The sequence below is a fragment of the Oncorhynchus gorbuscha genome, linkage group LG24 (assembly GCF_021184085.1).
Source record: "Oncorhynchus gorbuscha isolate QuinsamMale2020 ecotype Even-year linkage group LG24, OgorEven_v1.0, whole genome shotgun sequence".
Lineage (NCBI taxonomy): Eukaryota > Metazoa > Chordata > Actinopteri > Salmoniformes > Salmonidae > Oncorhynchus > Oncorhynchus gorbuscha.
In genome coordinates this window covers 19749090-19771945 of record NC_060196.1, presented here as the reverse complement: position 1 = coordinate 19771945, position 22856 = coordinate 19749090, and the positions used below count along the sequence as shown (strand labels likewise).

Below are 22856 nucleotides of genomic sequence, written 5' to 3'. Positions count from 1 at the left end.
GCGTTTCATTCGTAATTTCGGTCAAGTTGCTGCCCCTCTCACAGCTCTTACTTCTGTCAAGACGTGTTTTAAGTGGTCCGGTTCCGCCCAGGGAGCTTTTGATCTTCTAAAAGAACGTTTTACGTCCGCTCCTATCCTCGTTACTCCTGACGTCACTAGACAATTCATTGTCGAGGTTGACGCTTCAGAGGTAGGCGTGGGAGCCATTCTATCCCAGCGCTTCCAGTCTGACGATAAGGTTCATCCTTGCGCTTATTTTCTCATCGCCTGTCGCCATCTGAGCGCAACTATGATGTGGGTAACCGTGAACTGCTCGCCATCCGCTTAGCCCTAGGCGAATGGCGACAGTGGTTGGAGGGGGCGACCGTTCCTTTTGTCGTTTGGACAGACCATAAGAACCTTGAGTACATCCGTTCTGCCAAACGACTTAATGCCCGTCAAGCTCGTTGGGCGTTGTTTTTCGCTCGTTTCGAGTTTGTGATTTCTTACCGTCCGGGTAGCAAGAACACCAAGCCTGATGCCTTATCCCGTCTGTTTAGTTCTTCTGTGGCTTCTACTGATCCCGAGGGGATTCTTCCTTATGGGCGTGTTGTCGGGTTAACAGTCTGGGGAATTGAAAGACAGGTTAAGCAAGCACTCACGCACACTGCGTCGCCGCGCGCTTGTCCTAGTAACCTCCTTTTCGTTCCTGTTTCCACTCGTCTGGCTGTTCTTCAGTGGGCTCACTCTGCCAAGTTAGCTGGTCATCCCGGTGTTCGAGGCACTCTTGCGTCTATTCGCCAGCGCTTTTGGTGGCCGACTCAGGAGCGTGACACGCGCCGTTTCGTGGCTGCTTGTTCGGACTGCGCGCAGACTAAGTCGGGTAACTCTCCTCCTGCCGGTCGTCTCAGACCGCTCCCCATTCCTTCTCGACCATGGTCTCACATCGCCCTAGACTTCATTACCGGTCTGCCTTTGTCTGCGGGGAAGACTGTGATTCTTACGGTTGTCGATAGGTTCTCTAAGGCGGCACATTTCATTCCCTCGCTAAACTTCCTTCCGCTAAGGAGACGGCACAAATCATTATCGAGAATGTATTCAGAATTCATGGCCTCCCGTTAGACGCCGTTTCAGACAGAGGCCCGCAATTCACGTCACAGTTTTGGAGGGAGTTCTGTCGTTTGATTGGTGCGTCCGTCAGTCTCTCTTCCGGGTTTCATCCCCAGTCTAACGGTCAAGCAGAGAGGGCCAATCAGACGATTGGTCGCATACTACGCAGCCTTTCTTTCAGAAACCCTGCGTCTTGGGCAGAACAGCTCCCCTGGGCAGAATACGCTCACAATTCGCTTCCTTCGTCTGCTACCGGGTTATCTCCGTTTCAGAGTAGTCTGGGTTACCAGCCTCCTCTGTTCTCATCCCAGCTTGCCGAGTCCAGCGTTTCCTCCGCTCAAGCGTTTGTCCAACGTTGTGAGCGCACCTGGAGGAGGGTGAGGTCTGCACTTTGCCGTTACAGGGCACAGACTGTGAGAGCCGCCAATAAACGCAGGATTAAGAGTCCAAGGTATTGTTGCGGCCAGAGAGTGTGGCTTTCCACTCGCAACCTTCCTCTTACGACAGCTTCTCGTAAGTTGACTCCGCGGTTCATTGGTCCGTTCCGTGTCTCCCAGGTCGTCAATCCTGTCGCTGTGCGACTGCTTCTTCCGCGACATCTTCGTCGCGTCCATCCTGTCTTCCATGTCTCCTGTGTCAAGCCCTTTCTTCGCACTCCCGTTCGTCTTCCCTCCCCCTCCCGTCCTTGTCGAGAGCGCACCTATTTACAAGGTACATAAGATCATGGACATGCGTTCTCGGGGACGGGGTCACCAATACTTAGTGGATTGGGAGGGTTACGGTCCTGAGGAGAGGAGTTGGGTTCCGTCTCGGGACGTGCTGGACCGTTCACTCATTGATGATTTCCTCCGTTGCCGCCAGGATTCCTCCTCGAGTGCGCCAGGAGGCGCTCGGTGAGTGGGGGGTACTGTCATGTTTTGTCATTTATTATCACGTCTTGTCCCTGTGCTTCCCATTCTATTCGTTTCCCTCTGCTGGTCTTATTAGGTTCTTTCCCTCTTTCTATCCCTCTCTCTCCCCCTCCCTCTCTCACTCTCTCGCTCTCTCTTCTCTCTATCGTTCCGTTCCTGCTCCCAGCTGTTCCTATTCCCCTAATCATCATTTAGCCTTCCCACACCTGTTCCCGATCCTTTTCCCTGATTAGAGTCCCTATTTCTCTCCTTGTTTCCCGTTTCTGCCCTGTCGGTTCCTTGTCTAGAATTCACCGTGCTGTGTTTGTGTATCGCCCTGTCGTGTCGTGTTTTCCTCAGATGCTGCGTGGTGAGCAGGTGTCTGAGTCTGTCTGGTTCAAGTGCCTTCCCGAGGCAACCTGCTGTTCACCTGCTGTTCAAGATCGAGTCTCCAGTTTGTCCTCGTCATTTCGAGTGAAAGTTGTGTTTTTTGGATTGTATTTACTTTACTGGATTAAAGACTCTGTTTTCGCCAAGTCGCTTTTGGGTCCTCTTTCACCAGCATGACAGGCGGACCTCGCCTCCGAGGTAGGCGGCCGCCTCTGCTCCCCCGCCCGCTCCACCCTCTGGTGCCGTTGGGTCGTCAGGAGCCTACCTTGGGGAGTGGGGGGTACTGAAAGGTTCTGTTTATTTTCTTAGTCAACCTTGTTCTGTTTCTTTGTGTTCTTGAACGTAGCCCAAGTCTTTCATTTTTGTTCATTTATTTAACCTGTGTTAGTTACTCACCTGGTCTCATCAGCTCCTTTAGTTTAGTTCATTCTGTTTGTGCCTTTTGGGTGGTATTGTTCGTTTTCACTCTACTAAGCCTTTTCCTAGCTCGTCTGTTATAGCCGTCAGTCCTAGTTTTGATTCACCTGCCTGTTTGCCTACCTGTGTATGATCATTGCCTGCCTATGACCACGTGTCCTGCCTTCCGCGAAGGCAAAATAAACAGCTGCCACGCTCTGCGCGTGAATCTATACTTCTTTCTCTCTGAGTATCCATTACAGTTTCATAGCATTTCATATTATTCTGTATGGAAATCGACTGAAGACCGTGCGCAGATCATGATATTCCTCCGGCACTCCTGTCAAATCGCCAGGTTCCTCCTGAGAAGTGGGGACAGAAGAAACGGGAGGGATGGCAGACATTAAACACTTCACATGACAAGAAACGTTCCAGGATAGGATAGACACTCCATTTTGTATAATATCATACGTTTCATATGTATTAATTTGTGGATGTTCATCCATTTCATGTGACATGTTATGAATTGCAGTTAGTACAGTATGTTATGAATTAGTAAAACGCATATGTTATGAATTCCAATTTGCTGTGGCTAACATTAGGAGTGGGTAACAGGTGCGCTCTCTCGCTTTAATAGCTTGGTGCTCTGCCATATGACAATAACCATGCAATGAAACCCCAAGTTCAAGAAACATTGGAAAATCCAAAAAGTCACACAAAAAAAGACAGATTTCCCCTCCTTTTCATCTTTTTATTTTCAGCTGGACAGGCTAATGCATTTCGGCAGTTATGCCTTCATCAGACCAACAGATATTTCACCAGATGTATAAATGTGAAGCATCCGGTTGGCGTTTTCACTCACTACCAAATGTGGTGATGAGAGGAAAACCAGTGGGAGAAGATGAAGCTAAATGGATTTTGGCTGACATTCTGCTAATTATTATTATTGTTATTTTACAGTTGAAACATTTAATCTCCATACAATGTAATGTTTCCAAAACTAGAATATGTAACAGAGTGGACTGTGTTTTGGTTTTGTAGACTTTACCCTTTGACAAAGTTTCTAAAGGCATTGTTTAGGAGTGCAAGGGCGAATTGTGTTATTGCACACTTCACAGAGTAGGAGTTTCCTAACAGAAATATGCAAATAAAGGTTAGAATGCATTAATAGGGGCTCACTAGCTCGTTTTTGGTTGTACTCACCTTCTTGCTTGTTCTGCCCACTATGATTAATTTACTCCCATTTGAAAACGACAGGCTCTGGTCTATCTTGGGTTAGTTATGAAACTCGTTGCTTCTATTTTATGTAACCACACCAAACGTAACATATCATACTAATTTGAGTGTCCTGGATTTAAATTTACTATGTTACGTCTAGACTGAGACCAGTCTGCCTAGACAGGTAGTCTATAGTTCTATCGCCTGTCATTTGACTGTCAAATATTGTTATTTTCACCTGTTGCAATACCCCCGTATGGAGCTCGTGATGTTCAGAGGGTTGGCTGTAGGTGGAGTTACGGTCAAATATTGGGTGGTCCTGATCCTCTTCGATTAGGCTTCTATCTTCTCAAAGAACTGATGGTTTGACTGAATGGTATACAGTAGGCTATGTGTCATGCGTTTTACACAGAACAGAAGAAAATGTAAACCAGTTTGGATTATTTCTTCATTTTTGGATGAATGTGGAGACGCGGTGCGCTCTCATTGAAAGGGAGGCTGCCTTTTGCACACCAAATGAAGTCATGAACGGCAGAACGATGATGTCATCGCCTGCACTTGCAGCTATATTCCCTATGTACTGATCGACGTACATACACAGCTGAGGGGTTCTCACCGTTTGCGAAAGTAATACGGATAGACTTCCTTGGGAAGTGGGTCATGGAATAATCGGTTCACCTATTTTCTTCTAAAGGCTATATGTGAAAGCTTGGTTTTGAGAGTTAATTTGTCTGTTAAATTGGTATACTACTGTCGCCTGATAAAAACGTTTGACATGTTAAGATTCGTTTTTGGATACAGATAGCGGGAACATTTATTGTAAGAATAGGCTATAGCCTACATTTCCATTTTGCGTGATGCAGATCAAATGTGTGCTGTCAGGTTTATTGTGTGGTAGCCTACAGTTTTCAATAGGCCTAAATCAAGATTGAAATATCAAGAAGATGTGCTCGTTTTGGAAATATATCAAAGTACGGAATAAAACATACTGTAAAACATGCTGCTCTGAGAAATTGGAAGTTGGTATCATTCATAGTGTCGCGGAGAGCGAAGCACTGAGACATGGATAAGTTTCTGCAGATCGCGCCTCACTCCCTGGCCATAGTGCTGTCTCGGGTTGGCGCCGAAGAGTCGCCCGCGGTAACCGACAAGCTCCAGCAACATCACACGGGCTACGAGATATTTGCCGACTTCAAAGCTGTCAACATGCAGCACTTCTGGAATAAGAAAGTGACCGATGCGATATCGGAGACTTTTTTCCTAGGCTGGATTGACGAGGATGTCCTGCTGATCCAAGGGAAGGAACACCACCTTGAGGTGCTCAGAGCGGGATGGACGAGGCGGGCCCTCAAACCGCCCGGAGGTTTCGAGATCAAGTGCATCGGTAAGACTGTACTCAATCAATCCTATAGGCTACCTGTGATTATCATCATAATGCCATCCAGGCAGGTTGTCGTCACTTGTTTGTTTTGTTTATTGAGTAGCCTAAAGTACGTTTCAGGTCATCTGAACACTGTGGTGGTCCACTCTGCACAATAGGATGGTGTGCCTCAACTTTAATGAATAACAGTAGGCCTTTCCCAATGTACACATTGAACCAACGTAGAATATGCGTCGAATTGACATCTGTGCGCATTGGGTTGTGATCAAATGGAATGTGTGAGACTCATGGCGCCCAGGAGGAGTATTGGGAGAACCCTGAGGCCAGCAGAAGAGTAAAAATACATGTTAATTTACCTGTGGTTTCCTTAATTCCCACTTTCCTCACCATTGTTCTGCTAGTAAGGGAAATATGTGTGGGACTTTGGAGTTTCTCTTGAAATTAGTGGGATCTGTTTGTATTTCAGGTAAACAATCAAAGCAGTAGAGATGCATGTGTGGCTAGAGCGAGTGGTGTGTGTGTGTGTGTGTGTGTGTGTGTGTGTGTGTGTGTGTGTGTGTGTGTGTGTGTGTGTGTGTGTGTGTGTGTGTGTGTGTGTGTGTGTGTGTGTGTGTGTGTGTGTGTGTGTGTGTGTGTGTGTGTGTGTATACCATGAAGTTTGGGGACATGTGAAGATGAACCGAGGTGGTTGTCTAGTGCGGAAAACTTCAGGGTCGGTCACTCATAAATGCTTTGAAAGTCTGGACAAAATATGCTTTTAGGGAGAGTAGGCTATGTGTGTTTTTTTATGTACTGTAAGCAAGAAATCAAATACCTATTGAGAAACACCATTGCTTTGTGAAGAGACCAAGTTCAGGACCATGTAAACAACTCTCTATCTCTCTCTCTTTCTACCTCATCATCAATTTCAAAAGGATGGGAAAGTTGCAAAACAGTCAAATATTGATTGAGAAAAAGTTTCAAACAAGGGGAGATTCTGTGCTTATTTGTCCATGGAGGGGGGTACCATGCCCTCCCTGACCCTACTACCAAAGCAGCCAGCACTGATAAGCTTTGGAATGTTTCCCTGATAGCTAATAAATAACCACAGATGAATACAGTCTCTAATCTAATGAGGGCTCTATATTAATGCTCATGCAAGCTGCTAGTGTTACTTGTCTTGCTTAGCCAGCGCAGTGCTGAACATACTACAGATGTGGAAAACTCTGTCTGCTGACCCATCTTTCATATGACAAAACACAGTCATACTGTATCAGGTTCATGTCTTACTGAGTGCTGGAACTTGAATTCATATTCACAACAGTTAATAATCACATGCACATTGACTTGGCTTACAAGGTGAGGAAATAGAGCTTTTGAAATTGAAAACAATGGTTGGCTCTGGATAGCAAAGTTCAGAGTCACAAGTTGGTCTAACCTAATACGTTTGTTTGGTTGGAGTTAGCTGGTATGCTACTCCCATGTCTAGAGAAACTAAGGTGGGGCTTAGAATCACTGGCAGATTCCAGAATTTTCCACATATTTCTAATTCCAATGTTAGGCCATTCTATTCTGTATGTGGCTCTGTTGGACATTTTCTGGTAGTGTTGTGTGGGTGGGCTGTACTTCAGCCCGCAATCCGTATCACATTCAGTACTTTCTTCTGCATAAACCTCTCCCATAGATGTGTGGGATGGCCATGGTTACGTAGACTAGCTAGAAGTCTAGGAAAGTTGTTTCTGTTTACTTGGGATACATGTATATCTGAGGTCTGCTTGTTCCTTTTCATTCTGAACACATACAGCTGTCATGCAGGTGAAAGAGGACCCAAAAGCGACTTAACAGAAACAGAGTTTATTTAAGTCCAAACAGGGAATAACAGAAATCCTCTAGTCTGTAGAGGGGAATAACTGGAGAAGCGGCCACAGACTGCAGGTCGCTTCGGGTAGGCGCAGGCCGTAGTAGACAGAGACACCTGCTCACACGCAGCATCTGATGAAGGCAAAAAACACGACAGGACAGGGCGATACACAATCACAGCAAAAACACGACAGGACAGGGCGAAACGCAATCACAGCATGGTGAATACTAAACAAGGAACCGACGGGACAGGAACGGAACACAAAGGAATAAATAGGGACTCTAATCAGGGGAAAGGATCGGGAACAGGTGTGGGAAGACTAAATGATGATTAGGGGAATAGGAACAGCTGGGAGCAGGAACGGAACGATAGAGAGAAGAGAGAGCGAGAGAGTGAGAGAGGGAGGGGGAGAGAGAGGGATAGAAGGAGGGAAAGAACCAAATAAGACCAGCAGAGGGAAACGAATAGAATGGGGAGCACAGGGACAAGACATGATAATAAATGACAAACATGACAGTACCCCCCCACTCACCGAGCGCCTCCTGGCGCACTCGAGGAGGAATCCTGGCGGCAACGGAGGAAATCATCGATGAGTGAACGGTCCAGCACGTCCCGAGACGGAACCCAACTCCTCTCCTCAGGACCGTAACCCTCCCAATCCACTAAGTATTGGTGACCCCGTCCCCGAGAACGCATGTCCATGATCTTATGTACCTTGTAAATAGGTGCGCTCTCGACAAGGACGGGAGGGGGAGGGAAGACGAACGGGGGTGCGAAGAAAGGGCTTAACACAGGAGACATGGAAGACAGGATGGACGCGACGAAGATGTCGCGGAAGAAGCAGTCGCACAGCGACAGGATTGACGACCTGGGAGACACGGAACGGACCAATGAACCGCGGAGTCAACTTACGAGAAGCTGTCGTAAGAGGAAGGTTGCGAGTGGAAAGCCACACACTCTCTGGCCGCAACAATACCTTGGACTCTTAATCCTGCGTTTATTGGCGGCTCTCACCGTCTGTGCCCTGTAACGGCAAAGTGCAGACCTCACCCTCCTCCAGGTGCGCTCACAACGTTGGACAAACGCTTGAGCGGAGGGAACGCTGGACTCGGCAAGCTGGGATGAGAACAGAGGAGGCTGGTAACCCAGACTACTCTGAAACGGAGATAACCCGGTAGCAGACGAAGGAAGCGAATTGTGAGCGTATTCTGCCCAGGGGAGCTGTTCTGCCCAAGACGCAGGGTTTCTGAAAGAAAGGCTGCGTAGTATGCGACCAATCGTCTGATTGGCCCTCTCTGCTTGACCGTTAGACTGGGGATGAAACCCGGAAGAGAGACTGACGGACGCACCAATCAAACGACAGAACTCCCTCCAAAACTGTGACGTGAATTGCGGGCCTCTGTCTGAAACGGCGTCTAACGGGAGGCCATGAATTCTGAATACATTCTCAATAATGATTTGTGCCGTCTCCTTAGCGGAAGGAAGTTTAGCGAGGGGAATGAAATGTGCCGCCTTAGAGAACCTATCGACAACCGTCAGAATCACAGTCTTCCCGCAGACAAAGGCAGACCGGTAATGAAGTCTAAGGCAATGTGAGACCATGGTCGAGAAGGAATGGGGAGCGGTCTGAGACGACCGGCAGGAGGAGAGTTACCCGACTTAGTCTGCGCGCAGTCCGAACAAGCAGCCACGAAACGGCGCGTGTCACGCTCCTGAGTCGGCCACCAAAAGCGCTGGCGAATAGACGCAAGAGTGCCTCGAACACCGGGATGACCAGCTAACTTGGCAGAGTGAGCCCACTGAAGAACAGCCAGACGAGTGGAAACAGGAACGAAAAGGAGGTTACTAGGACAAGCGCGCGGCGACGCAGTGTGCGTGAGTGCTTGCTTAACCTGTCTTTCAATTCCCCAGACTGTTAACCCGACAACACGCCCATAAGGAAGAATCCCCTCGGGATCAGTAGAAGCCACAGAAGAACTAAACAGACGGGATAAGGCATCAGGCTTGGTGTTCTTGCTACCCGGACGGTAAGAAATCACAAACTCGAAACGAGCGAAAAACAACGCCCAACGAGCTTGACGGGCATTAAGTCGTTTGGCAGAACGGATGTACTCAAGGTTCTTATGGTCTGTCCAAACGACAAAAGGAACGGTCGCCCCCTCCAACCACTGTCGCCATTCGCCTAGGGCTAAGCGGATGGCGAGCAGTTCACGGTTACCCACATCATAGTTGCGCTCAGATGGCGACAGGCGATGAGAAAAATAAGCGCAAGGATGAACCTTATCGTCAGACTGGAAGCGCTGGGATAGAATGGCTCCCACGCCTACCTCTGAAGCGTCAACCTCGACAATGAATTGTCTAGTGACGTCAGGAGTAACGAGGATAGGAGCGGACGTAAAACGTTCTTTTAGAAGATCAAAAGCTCCCTGGGCGGAACCGGACCACTTAAAACACGTCTTGACAGAAGTAAGAGCTGTGAGAGGGGCAGCAACTTGACCGAAATTACGAATGAAACGCCGATAGAAATTAGCGAAACCTAAAAAGCGCTGCAACTCGACACGTGACCTTGGAACGGGCCAATCACTGACAGCTTGGACCTTAGCGGAATCCATCTGAATGCCTTCAGCGGAAATAACGGAACCGAGAAAAGTAACGGAGGAGACATGAAAAGAGCACTTCTCAGCCTTTACGTAGAGACAATTCTCTAAAAGGCGCTGTAGAACACGTCGAACGTGCTGAACATGAATCTCGAGTGACGGAGAAAAAATCAGGATATCGTCAAGATAGACAAAAACAAAAATGTTCAGCATGTCTCTCAGAACATCATTAACTAATGCCTGAAAAACAGCTGGCGCATTGGCGAGACCGAACGGCAGAACCCGGTACTCAAAATGCCCTAACGGAGTGTTAAACGCCGTTTTCCACTCGTCCCCCTCTCTGATGCGCACGAGATGGTAAGCGTTACGAAGGTCCAACTTAGTAAAGCACCTGGCTCCCTGCAGAATCTCGAAGGCTGATGACATAAGGGGAAGCGGATAACGATTCTTAACCGTTATGTCATTCAGCCCTCGATAATCCACGCAGGGGCGCAGAGTACCGTCCTTCTTCTTAACAAAAAAGAACCCCGCCCCGGCCGGAGAAGAAGAAGGCACTATGGTACCGGCGTCAAGAGACACAGACAAATAATCCTCGAGAGCCTTACGTTCGGGAGCCGACAGAGAGTATAGTCTACCTCGAGGAGGAGTGGTCCCCGGAAGGAGATCAATACTACAATCATACGACCGGTGAGGAGGAAGGGAGTTGGCTCGGGACCGACTGAAGACCGTGCGCAGATCATGATATTCCTCCGGCACTCCTGTCAAATCGCCAGGTTCCTCCTGAGAAGTAGGGACAGAAGAAACGGGAGGGATGGCAGACATTAAACACTTCACATTTACATTTACATTTACATTTAAGTCATTTAGCAGACGCTCTTATCCAGAGCGACTTACAAATTGGTGCATTCACCTTATGACATCCAGTGGAACAGCCACTTTACAATAGTGCATCTACATATTTTAAGGGGGGAGGGGGGTGAGAAGGATTACTTTATCCTATCCTAGGTATTCCTTAAAGAGGTGGGGTTTCAGGTGTCTCCGGAAGGTGGTGATTGACTCCGCTGTCCTGGCGTCGTGAGGGAGTTTGTTCCACCATTGGGGAGCCAGAGCAGCGAACAGTTTTGACTGGGCTGAGCGGGAACTGTACTTCCTCAGTGGTAGGGAGGCGAGCAGGCCAGAGGTGGATGAACGCAGTGCCCTTATTTGGGTGTAGGGCCTGATCAGAGCCTGGAGGTACTGAGGTGCCGTTCCCCTCACAGCTCCGTAGGCAAGCACCATGGTCTTGTAGCGGATGCGAGCTTCAACTGGAAGCCAGTGGAGAGAGCGGAGGAGCGGGGTGACGTTAGAGAACTTGGGAAGGTTGAACACTAGACGGGCTGCAGCGTTCTGGATGAGTTGTAGGGGTTTAATGGCACAGGCAGGGAGCCCAGCCAACAGCGAGTTGCAGTAATCCAGACGGGAGATGACAAGTGCCTGGATTAGGACCTGCGCCGCTTCCTGTGTGAGGCAGGGTCGTACTCTGCGGATGTTGTAGAGCATGAACCTACAGGAACGGGCCACCGCCTTGATGTTAGTTGAGAACGACAGGGTGTTGTCCAGGATCACGCCAAGGTTCTTAGCGCTCTGGGAGGAGGACACAATGGAGTTGTCAACCGTGATGGCGAGATTCACATGACAAGAAACGTTCCAGGATAGGATAGAATTACTAGACCAATTAATAGAAGGATTATGACATACTAGCCAGGGATGACCCAAAACAACAGGTGTAAACGGTGAACGAAAAATCAAAAAAGAAATAGTCTCACTGTGGTTACCAGATACTGTGAGGGTTAAAGGTAGTGTCTCAAATCTGATACTGGGAAGATGACTACCATCTAAGGCGAACATGGGCGTAGGCTTATCTAACTCTCTGAAAGGAATGTCATGTTTCCGAACCCATGCTTCGTCCATGAAACAACCCTCAGCCCCAGAGTCTATCAAGGCACTACATGTAGCACCCGAACCGGTCCAGCGTAGATGGACCGACAAAGTAGTACAGGATTTTGATGGAGAGACTTGAGTAGTTGCGCTCACCTGTAGCCCTCCGCTTACAGATGAGCTCTGGCTTTTACTGGACATGAATTAACAAAATGTCCAGCAACTCCGCAATAGAGGCACAGGCGGTTGGTGATCCTCCGTTCCCTCTCCTTAGTCGAGATGCGAATCCCTCCCAGCTGCATGGGCTCAGACTCTGAGCCAGAGGAGGGAGATGGTTGCGATGCGGAGCAGGGAAACACCGTTGATGCGAGCTCTCTTCCACGAGCCCGGTGACGAAGATCTACCCGTCGTTCTATGCGGATGGCGAGAGCAATCAATGAGTCCACATCTGAAGGAACCTCCCGGGAGAGAATCTCATCCTTAACCACTGCGTGGAGTCCCTCCAGAAAACGAGCGAGCAGCGCCGGCTCGTTCCACTCACTAGAGGCAGCAAGAGTGCGAAACTCAATTGAATAATCCGTTATGGACCGTTCACCTTGGCATAAGGAAGCCAGGGCCCTAGAAGCCTCCCTACCAAAAACTGAACGGTCAAAAACCCGAATCATCTCCTCTTTAAAGTTCTGGAACTTGTTAGAGCAATCAGCCCTTGCCTCCCAGATAGCTGTGCCCCATTCTCGAGCCCGGCCAGTAAGGAGTGAAATGACGTAAGCAACCCGAGCTCTCTCTCTAGAGTATGTGTTGGGTTGGAGAGAGAACACAATCTCACACTGCGTGAGAAAGGAGCGGCACTCAGTGGGCTGCCCGGAGTAGCAAGGTGGGTTATTAACCCTAGGTTCTGGAGGCTCGGCAGGCCAGGAAGTAACAGGTGGCACGAGACGTAGACTCTGGAACTGTCCAGAGAGGTCGGAAACCTGAGCGGCCAGGTTCTCCACGGCATGGCGAGCAGCAGACAATTCCTGCTCGTGTCTGCCGAGCATGGCTCCTTGGATCTCGACGGCAGTGTAACGAGCGTCTGAAGTCGCTGGGTCCATTCCTTGGTCGGTTCCTTCTGTCATGCAGGTGAAAGAGGACCCAAAAGCGACTTAACAGAAACAGAGTTTATTTAAGTCCAAACAGGGAATAACAGAAATCCTCTAGTCTGTAGAGGGGAATAACTGGAGAAGCGGCCACAGACTGCAGGTCGCTTCGGGTAGGCGCAGGCCGTAGTAGACAGAGACACCTGCTCACACGCAGCATCTGATGAAGGCAAAAAACACGACAGGACAGGGCGATACACAATCACAGCAAAAACACGACAGGACAGGGCGAAACGCAATCACAGCATGGTGAATACTAAACAAGGAACCGACGGGACAGGAACGGAACACAAAGGAATAAATAGGGACTCTAATCAGGGGAAAGGATCGGGAACAGGTGTGGGAAGACTAAATGATGATTAGGGGAATAGGAACAGCTGGGAGCAGGAACGGAACGATAGAGAGAAGAGAGAGCGAGAGAGTGAGAGAGGGAGGGGGAGAGAGAGGGATAGAAGGAGGGAAAGAACCAAATAAGACCAGCAGAGGGAAACGAATAGAATGGGGAGCACAGGGACAAGACATGATAATAAATGACAAACATGACAACAGCATGCTAGTAGATACTCACAGACTTCCAGTCACTGCGCTAACGCTAGTTAGCATTGGCTCACAAACCTACCTCTAACTTCCTTCATACTGGACACAGAGATTTAAAAATGGTATCCACAAGACTCTTGGGAAGTAGATCATTTTTATCATTGCCAAAATCCTGAAATAGACCTTTAACGAGGGTTTTCTCACTTGCCAGAGTCTGTTTTTGTTTTTGTCGGTTTTTGTTAGGTGCAATTGTGAACAATAGTCATGTCAGACATCAAATAAATGTAATAGGCCATTAATAATTCACTGCAAATCAAGGATAAATTGTCCTACCGGCGATGTGGCTAGATGTTCATGCACTCGACATTTGAAGGTCTGAAGACCAAAGGGCTTAGGTTGATCAAGCCATGTGGGGTGGGCTTTGCCATTTGTAGAAGATAGAAAATCACATAACTTATTGTTTTTACATTTTCGCTTTAACCAGACAAAACTTTAAATGTATATTTGATGCCAATTGTCAATTGTGTTTGTCATATGGTATTTGGCTGATTATAAATTGCTGTAGGGTTGGGATGTCTTCATGATTACTGAACAACTAAATACCACCCAAGGGGATGTTGTGTTTCTTTGAATATCAAAGCTCTTGCATGTAATCTGATTTGTGAATTGCAGCATCTAGCAGCAAATGTTTTTTTGCTATTAGATGTATGCATCCGTTGACAGTAGCCCCTTCTTCCCCATCATGTCATTGTGGTAGTCACTGAGTAACAAGGGGGGTAGTGGAGGCAGCTGCTCCATGTGCATACCCACTGGGCACAGATGTCAATTCCACGTTGGTTCAACGTTATTTCATTGAAACGACTTGGAAACCACGTGGATTCAACCAGTGTGTGCCCAGTGGGTAGGTACCCTTCATTCACTGACTATTTATCTGGCCCAATTTGACAGAGGTAGTGGAAGAATGTTGTCCTTGGTTTTCTCAAGGTTAAAACCCACACACACCCTTGAATTGAGGAAGGAAAGGCGCATCCCACCTCAGCAGGAAAGCCCATAGCAGCTGTGACTGTGGGGTTCTATTCGATTAAACTCTAACCGGTTAAGTGAAAAAACAACATCCAAAACAAAATGTGCATTCAACAAAACAATGTTTTCGCATTGAAGCCTAAATAAAACTATTGCAATTGGATTGAAACATGCTTTTTCTCGCTGTGCGGAAAAGCCTGTTTTTTTACTTGTCCCAGAAACCAGGTTACAAGTTGAATTGAATGAAAGCCCTTTGTTTCCATTTGCGGGCTTCTAACAAAGGGGCTACGAGAAGTGTCCCATGCAGGAAGGAAAGTAGAGGGTCTGTTCAGGAAAGGAACCATGCTAAACACTGAAGCACTCTCCCCGATGGAAGGAAGAGGAGGGGCCTGGAAGAGAGAATTGGGGGAAACGATAGACGTCACAGAAATTATTCTGGCAGTATGTCCCAGGTGGTAACAGGAATGACTCTGGCAGTATGTCCCAGGTGGTAACAGGAATGACTCTGGCAGTATGTCCCAGGTGGTAACAGGAATGACTCTGGCTGTATGTCCCAGGTGGTAACAGGAATGACTCTGGCTGTATGTCCCAGGTGGTAACAGGAATGACTCTGGCTGTATGTCCCAGGTGGTAACAGGAATGACTCTGGCTGTATTTCCAAAAGGGTGACAGGAATAACTCTGACAGTGTTTCCCAAGTGGTGGGTTGGGGCCCCACTGATGCGTTGAGAGTAATTCCTCTCTAGGGTTGCAACTTAAGACTGGGTATCGGCCAGAAACATGTTTAATGACTTGGCGGTCGTGATGGAGGAAAAAACTTTTGAAATATATATTTTAAGTAGTATACTTTATTTAGCACTGTCTTTTTCTACATATTTGTGTTTACTTGGTGGGTCACAATAATATAACAAAACCTTTGGATGGGTCACACAATGCAAAGCTTTTTGTCGCCTGCTGCTCATTACTCTATCATTTGTATTCATAGTTATTTGGGATCCCCATTAGGTGCTGCGAACACATTAAAGCACTTACATTACATATATAAAAAGAGATAAAACAGTAACATTATTACACCACTACATACATATCTACAGTACAAAATGTATAATACCACCATACAACAATATTACAATGTATGCGTGTGTCTTTACCTTTGTGTGTGTCTCTTCACAGTTCCCGCTGCTCCATATAAGGTCTATTTTTCAGTGGTGGAAAACATAAGCAATTGTCATATTTGAGTAAAAATAAAGTTACCTTATTAATAGAAAAGGACTCAAGTAAAAGTGAAAGTCACCCAGTAAAATACTTCTTGAGTAAAAGTCTTCAAGTATTCGGTTTTAATTATACTTAAGTATCAAAAGTAAATGTAATTGCTAAAATATACTTAAGAATCAAAAGTAAAAGTAAATGTTCAAGTCACTTCAAAGTCCTTATATTAAGCAAACCAGATGGCGCCATTTTCTTGTTTTTTAAAATTTATTTATGGAAAGCCAGTGGCACACTCCAACTCTCAGACATAATTGACAAATTAAGCATTTGTGTTTAGTGTGTCCTCAAGATCAGAGGCACTAGAGATGACCAGGGATGTTCTCTTGATAATTGTGTGAATTGGACCCTTTTCCTGTCCTGCTTAAACATTCAAAATGTAATGAGTACTTTTGGGCGTCAGGGAAAATGTATGGAATGTAAGTGAAGTAAAAGTAGTCAAAAATATAAATAGTAAAGTACACATACCCCCAAAAACTACTTAAGTAGTACTTTAAAGTATTTTTACTTAAGTACTTTACACCACTGGTATTTCTATCTGATTCTACTGCTTGCATCAGATACCTGATGTGGAATAGAGTTCAATGTAGTCATGGCTCTATGTAGTACTGTGCACCTCCCATAGTCTGTTCTGAACTTGGGGATTGTGAAGAGACCTCTGGTGGCATGTCTTGTGGAGTATGCATCATGGCTTTCATGGTGGTAAATACAGTAGACATCACTCCCAGGTCCCTTAGTTACCTCACAAGGGCAGCACTCATAACCACATAACTTAATTTGAAGTTACTTTGAAATTATTTGTGCATGGAATTTCTTTAAATAATATCAACAAATTGTGTTTTAAAACAGCCATTTAAAGTCAATTGAACAGTTGGGTTGGCAATGGCTTTCTAAAGGATCTGGAGAAAGTACTCAACAAAAAAGACAGCGATGAATACATTTTTCTCAGCTTTAATCCATTGTTATGATGAGCAGGTTCCAGGTGACTGACATTTCGATGTCAAGCTGATGTCCTCAGAGTGACCCAACACTTGCACTCAACTCCTATTTAGAGCCTAGTGCCCTATTGAGACACAACAACGTGCAAATAAACACAAGGTTTGGATAAAGTGTGGGCAATCTTACCCCGTGAGGGGCCGATGTGGGGCCAGGCTTTTGCTCCAGCCAAACAATAGCACCTGATTCTACTAATCTAAGTTTTAATGGAAGACGATGAGCCTTCATGGAATTCAGTGATTCATTGGATGATTCGTAGAATCAGGTGTGTTACTGCAGTGTAGACCAAAAAACGGCACCCACAGAATTGCCCACACCAAATCTATAGCGATCTATACAGTAGTGATGTGTGACATCTTGGAGCAGGCTTAGTTTCTCAGAGATGTAGTACCTTATGCTTCAAGACATGTCGGCTTTCCCCCTGAGGTCAATGTGAAAACTGTGAGAATTATTTTTTAAATAAAGGTGTTGGAATTATGCTTTTAATTCGTAAGGCTTTCTCAATCCCCTAACCTGTTTCAACTTGAACGTTCACTAGATTTTACATACAAAATTACAGACCTGTAAATAATAGTCCACATCCTGGATGTCTCTGATGTGTGATGGAAAGTGTTCTGTATTTACCCTCATTAGAACACTTCCTTCACTATGATTTTGCCAGCAAATGGGGATACTCTGAAAACTAAAAGTACTGCATTTGGAAATGTTTTTTACTACATGTCTAAAGCGTTTTCTTTTGTGTGGATGTTTGTTTGGAATATAAACTTTGGCAAAAGTTTCTGCACTTTTCGTGGCACCAAAATGTGTTGAATTGTAATTGTTGTCTGCCCAGGCAGCCTACATTGACAAAGCCATAGAGGGAAGTTGATACTGCAGCTGCACTGACCTCATTGGCCGATATCAAGTAGCAGTAGCTCTGCAGATGTGGTTGCACATTGAATTAAGCATAATAAATAGTATTTTGTTTTCTCTCACACACGTACTTACTCTTTTCAATTTCGGCCCAAACGGGAAGTTGGTCCCTAGCCCAATGCTGACCATATTTGGACCTATAGTGCATGTTTTCTATACACCGGTTCCATAGAAATTCTAGAATTTAGAAATTCTCCTTTGAACATGCTTCTTAGTCCAGGACAAGGCTTAATCTGTGTCTCGTCAACTAGACAGATTAAGTTTAGTCCAGGACTAAAAAGCATTCTGAATGGAGAATCTCTGTCTGGGAAACCGCATAGGCTTTTCATTTAGCTTTTCATTTAGCAGGGTGAGATTGCTAGTATTGCATTTTATCGCTGCAGTCACCTTGCTTAAAACCTGAAGATGATTATTGATGAATTACCCCAGCCGAATGGCGAGTTTACTTGTCTTGTTACTATTTATTATACATAATTGGTTTAGCAGTATTAGGAACTGATTTGTAATTAGGCATATAATATAATTATTCATGCATGTATCTTTAACCGTCTGTCCACTTGGTTTATTAACCAAGGAGAATCATGTCTCGTTAGTGAATGTGGGCTTTTGGTCTCCATTGCTGTAGAGAAAGAAAGGCATGGAATAAAGGCTCAGTGCACAATGTTTCTTCTAAGACCTCTTCTAACACTGTACTTCTTGTTCGCCAGCTAAGCGGATGACTCATCTAAGGGGATAGCAGCCACCAGGGGGCACAACACCTGGTTGCGTATGACCAGTGGCCCATCTTTTGAGTTCTGCATGACCAGATGCACATTTAAGAGCAAATACTAAAGGCACACCTTGTAAGGTGGACCAACTATTAAAGAGTGGGCCTTTACCACCAATCAATATGTAAACATTGCAAATGCGTCACACTACATTTTACTTGCAAATAGTGCCTGATCTGTGCTCAATTAATGATATTCGTTTTTTTTTAACCAGGCAAGTCAGTTAAGAACAAATTCTTATTTTACAATGACGGCCTACCCTGGCCAAACCCGGACCAATTGTGCACTACCCTATGGGACTCCCAATCACAGCCGTTTGTGATACAGCCCATGAACAAACCAGGGTCTGTAGTGACGCCTCTTGCACTGAGATGCAGTGCCTTAGACTGCTGCACCACTCAAGCCCCAGACAGTTCATAGAAATAAAACTTTTTGTTGTAATTTAATAGTCATAGTTTACAAACTGTAAACACACACACACACACACACACACACACACACACACACACACACACACACACACACACACACACACACACACACACACACACACACACACACACACACACACACACACACACACACACACACACACACACACACATGTATTTCATGTATTTAATAGTGTTTGAAAGTACATTCCAAATACTCAACAAATGCTGTTTCAAATGAGTAATTCAAATACAGCAGATATATATTTGACCCATATCTGGCTCACTGGTGTGGAACTGAATTGATCTGAACTCGTCCCGGACCTGCTGTTTTCGACTCGTTCTCTCTACCACACCTGCTGTCTCTAACGCTGAATGATCGGCTATGAAAAGCCAACGGACATTTACTCCTGAGGTGCTGACCTGTTGCACCCTCTACAACCACTGTGATTATTATTATTTGACCCTGCTGGTCATTTATGAACGTTTGAACATCTTGGCCATGTACTGTTAGAATCTCCACCCGGCACAGCCAGAAGAGGACTGTCCACCCCTCAGAGCCTGGTTCCTCTCTAGGTTTCTTCCTAGGTTCCTGCCTTTCTAGGGAGTTTTTCCTAGCCACCGTGCTTTGACATCTGCATTGCTTGCTGTTTGGGGTTGTAGGCTGGGTTTCTGTACAGCACTTTGTGACATAGGCTGATGGAAAAGTGGCTTTATAAATACATTTGAACATTGTTGTACTCTACAATGCCTATTTCTCATACAGCAGCTTCAAAATGTCAGTCTTTTGTATTGCTTTTCCTTGCGTCTGCTGTCTGCCTGTGCTTGGCTCTGTCTGTTTGTCGGTAGTCTGTTCTGTGTCCATAGCTCCAACAACAACTCTTGGCTCTTTTAAGGGATGGCACTCAGGAGCAGCTATGAGATCATCGGACTGGGTTGTCATGGCTACGAGCGCTGTTAAAGCGCGATTGAGAAATAAGATGGCTGGTGTGTTGCGTCTCCCTCCTCCTCCTCTCTTCCTCTCCTATTTTCTCTTTGGTATGAATGAACTTCAACAAATTTGACACTGTCCCCTCCATCCCCCTCCCTCCCTCATCTCCACTTTCATCCCTCCCTCATTTCTCCCTCCATCTATACTTATGAGTCAGCAGGCTCTGCAGCAAGCAATGGCCGCCATGCTAGAGAGACAATGACTGGGGGCTCCATTGTTAGCTGGGGGCTGTGTTCACACTCAAAAGAGCCCTTTGAGGGTCTTCAACAAAAACAAACGTGCTTTAATTAAGGAAGGCTCAGTTTCTGGAGTGGTTGGTCAAGTTCTTTCTGGCCAATGCACAGTCGCAGTGTCAGTCTGTGGAAACTTATTGTTGCGGGCCGTACATATGTAGTATTTTACTTTGAGACTGTTTGCTACAGCAGGAAAATAATCCTGAAGCAACAGGAAATGTGAATTATTGTGTGGATTATTGTTTATACATTGTTCTTTATGGCAAACCAAGTCTGAAATGTCACAAAGTGGAAATTAAAAACTTTAAAAGCCTTTTAAAAACTAAAATATACTACACGTTTGCATTTCCTACAAGAACTGGGTGTGAATAAGTATACAGTACCAGTCAAAGGTTTGGACACACCTACTCATTCAAGGGTTTTTCTTAATTTTTTTTTTTTTACTATATTCTACATTGTAGAATAATAGTGAAGACATCAAAACTATGAAATAACACACATGGAATCATGTAGTAACAAAAAAGTTTTCAACTGCCTTAATGACAGTTTTGCACACTCTTGGCATTCCCTCAACCAGCTTCATGAGGTAGTCACCTGGAATGCATTTGAATAACAGGGGTGCCTTGTTAAAAGTTCATTTGTCGAATTTCTATCCTTCTTAACGTGTTTGAGCCGATCAGTTGTGTTGTGACAAGGTAGGGGTGGTATATCGAAGAAGAGGAGGTGTGATGGTGTAGGGGTGCTTTGCTGGTGACATGGTCTGTGATTTATTTTGAATTGAAGGCACATTTAACCACCATGGCTACCGCAGCATTCTGCAGCGATATGCAATCCCATCTGGTTTGCGCATAGTGGGACTATCATTTGTTTTTCAACAGGCACACCTCCAGGCTGGGCTATTTGACCAAGAAGGAGAGTGATGGGCTCCCGAGTGGCACAGCGGTCTAAGGCACTGCATCTCAGTGCAAGAGGCTTCACTATAGTGCCTGGTTTGAATCCAGGCTGTATCATGTCTGGCCGTGATTGGGAGTCCCATTTGGCGGCGTACAATTGTCCCAGCGTTGTCGGGGTTTGCCGGAGTAGGCTGTCATTGTAAATAAGAATTTGTTCTTAATTGACTTGCCTAGTTAAATAAAAGTTTTTTAAAAAGTGATGCATCAGATGACCTGGCCTCCACAGTCACCCGACCTCAACCCAATTGAGATCGTTTGTGATGAGTTAGACCGCAGAGTGAAGGAAAAGCAGTCAACAATAACTCCTTCAAGACTGTTGGAAAAGCATTCTTGGTGAAGCTGGTGGAGAGAATTCCAAGAGTGTGCAAAGCTGTCATCAAGGCAAAAGGTGGCTGCTTTGAAGAATCTGAAATATATTTTGATTTAACACTTTTTTGGTTACTGCATGATTCCATGTGTGTTATTTCATAGTTTGATGTCTTCACTATTATTCTACAATGTAGAAATTTGTAAAAATAAAGAAGAATCCTTGAATGAGTAGGTGCGTCCAACCTTTTGATTGGTACTGTAGGTGGAAGGCTAAGCTGTGACTGATCAATTTGTCTAATACAAAACACATTTGAAAGTGTGACAAAAGTGTCAATAGCTGTGCCTTTTAGGCATACTGTACAGTCAGTCATAGGTTTTTTTGTTGTTGACATCTGCTGTGATGGCAGGAACCACTTACGGTCATGTACTACCATTTGCGGGCAAAGTAGGGTACATTAAGCTACTGAGAGGAGGCTATGACCACACTCAAACGCATGAACACAGATAAAATTGTATTTGACGTACATCATTGTCCGTTTTTGTTTGTCAAAAGTACAACTCAAGTCAACTATTTGGCAACGGACTGTCAGACACAAAGTCCCAGTGTGCCGATGGCCTACAGGTACGACCACATTGAGATGCATGAACACAGATGAAATTGTGTATGACGTACATTGTTGTCCGTTTTTGTCTGTCAGCCCATCTCTATTTTTTGGCAACCATATTGTGCAACTATTTTATGGACAATCATCTCTGTTGATATTCTTCTGGCAATAGATGACTCACATTCAAAAAACATTGGTTTAATCATAATTGGCAGGCACAGCATCTCAGTGTGGCCATACCATGAGAGAACTACTGCCCGCTCTCATTGAAGCCACAGAGTTCAAGGCCGACCGCGGTACTGCAGGCTTTGTTAGCAGAAAACAGAAAATATCCAATTGTATTTGTCACATGTGCCGAATACAACAGGTGTAATGCTTTCTTTAAAAGCACATAACCAACAATGCAGTTTTAAGAAAAAAAAGTTAAGTAAAAAATAATTTAATGGAGGGCAAGGGAGTCTCGAGGTTTTGCTCGCCTGAGGTAATAGTATCTCATTATAAGCTGTAGACCACACTATCTACCTAGTGAGTTTTCATATGTATTTTTCTTAGCTGTCTTACATATCACCATAGACTGATGCTGGCACTAAGACCACACTCAATGAGCTGTATACCGCCATAAGAAAACAGGAAAACGCTCATCCAGAGGCAACGTTCCTCGTGGCCGGGGACTTTAACCTGTTACTCCTACCCCCTACTTTTTCGAACATTCTGTTAAAAATCGCACAACATTTCAGCGCCCTGCTGCTCATGCCAGGAATATAGTATATGCATATGATTAGTATGTGTGGATAGGAAACACTCAGACGTTTATAAAACTGGCTGTGATTTAACCAGTTTTATAAACGTCTGAGTGTTTTCATCGAAAAGTGCAGGAAAATCTGATCACTGAAAATGGAAAAATATATCCATTCGCGACTTGAACCCATTGATAAAGGTGAACCACATTTAATGGGGCTGAGGTTGCAATTACCTACAGC

The 22856-nt window shown here is 45.5% G+C and overlaps 1 protein-coding gene across 1 annotated transcript in view; it reads left to right on the top strand.

Annotated features, from left to right (window-relative positions):
- Nucleotides 1–4278: 4278 nt before the first annotated feature.
- The window catches only part of LOC124012924 (storkhead-box protein 2-like), a 68888-nt gene continuing 50310 nt past the window's right edge, over nt 4279–22856 (top strand). The window contains exon 1 of the mRNA XM_046326984.1: nt 4279–5367. Coding sequence (XP_046182940.1) covers nt 5046–5367 — 322 coding nt within the window. The 5' untranslated portion in view covers nt 4279–5045. The remainder of the gene's footprint in view (nt 5368–22856) is intronic.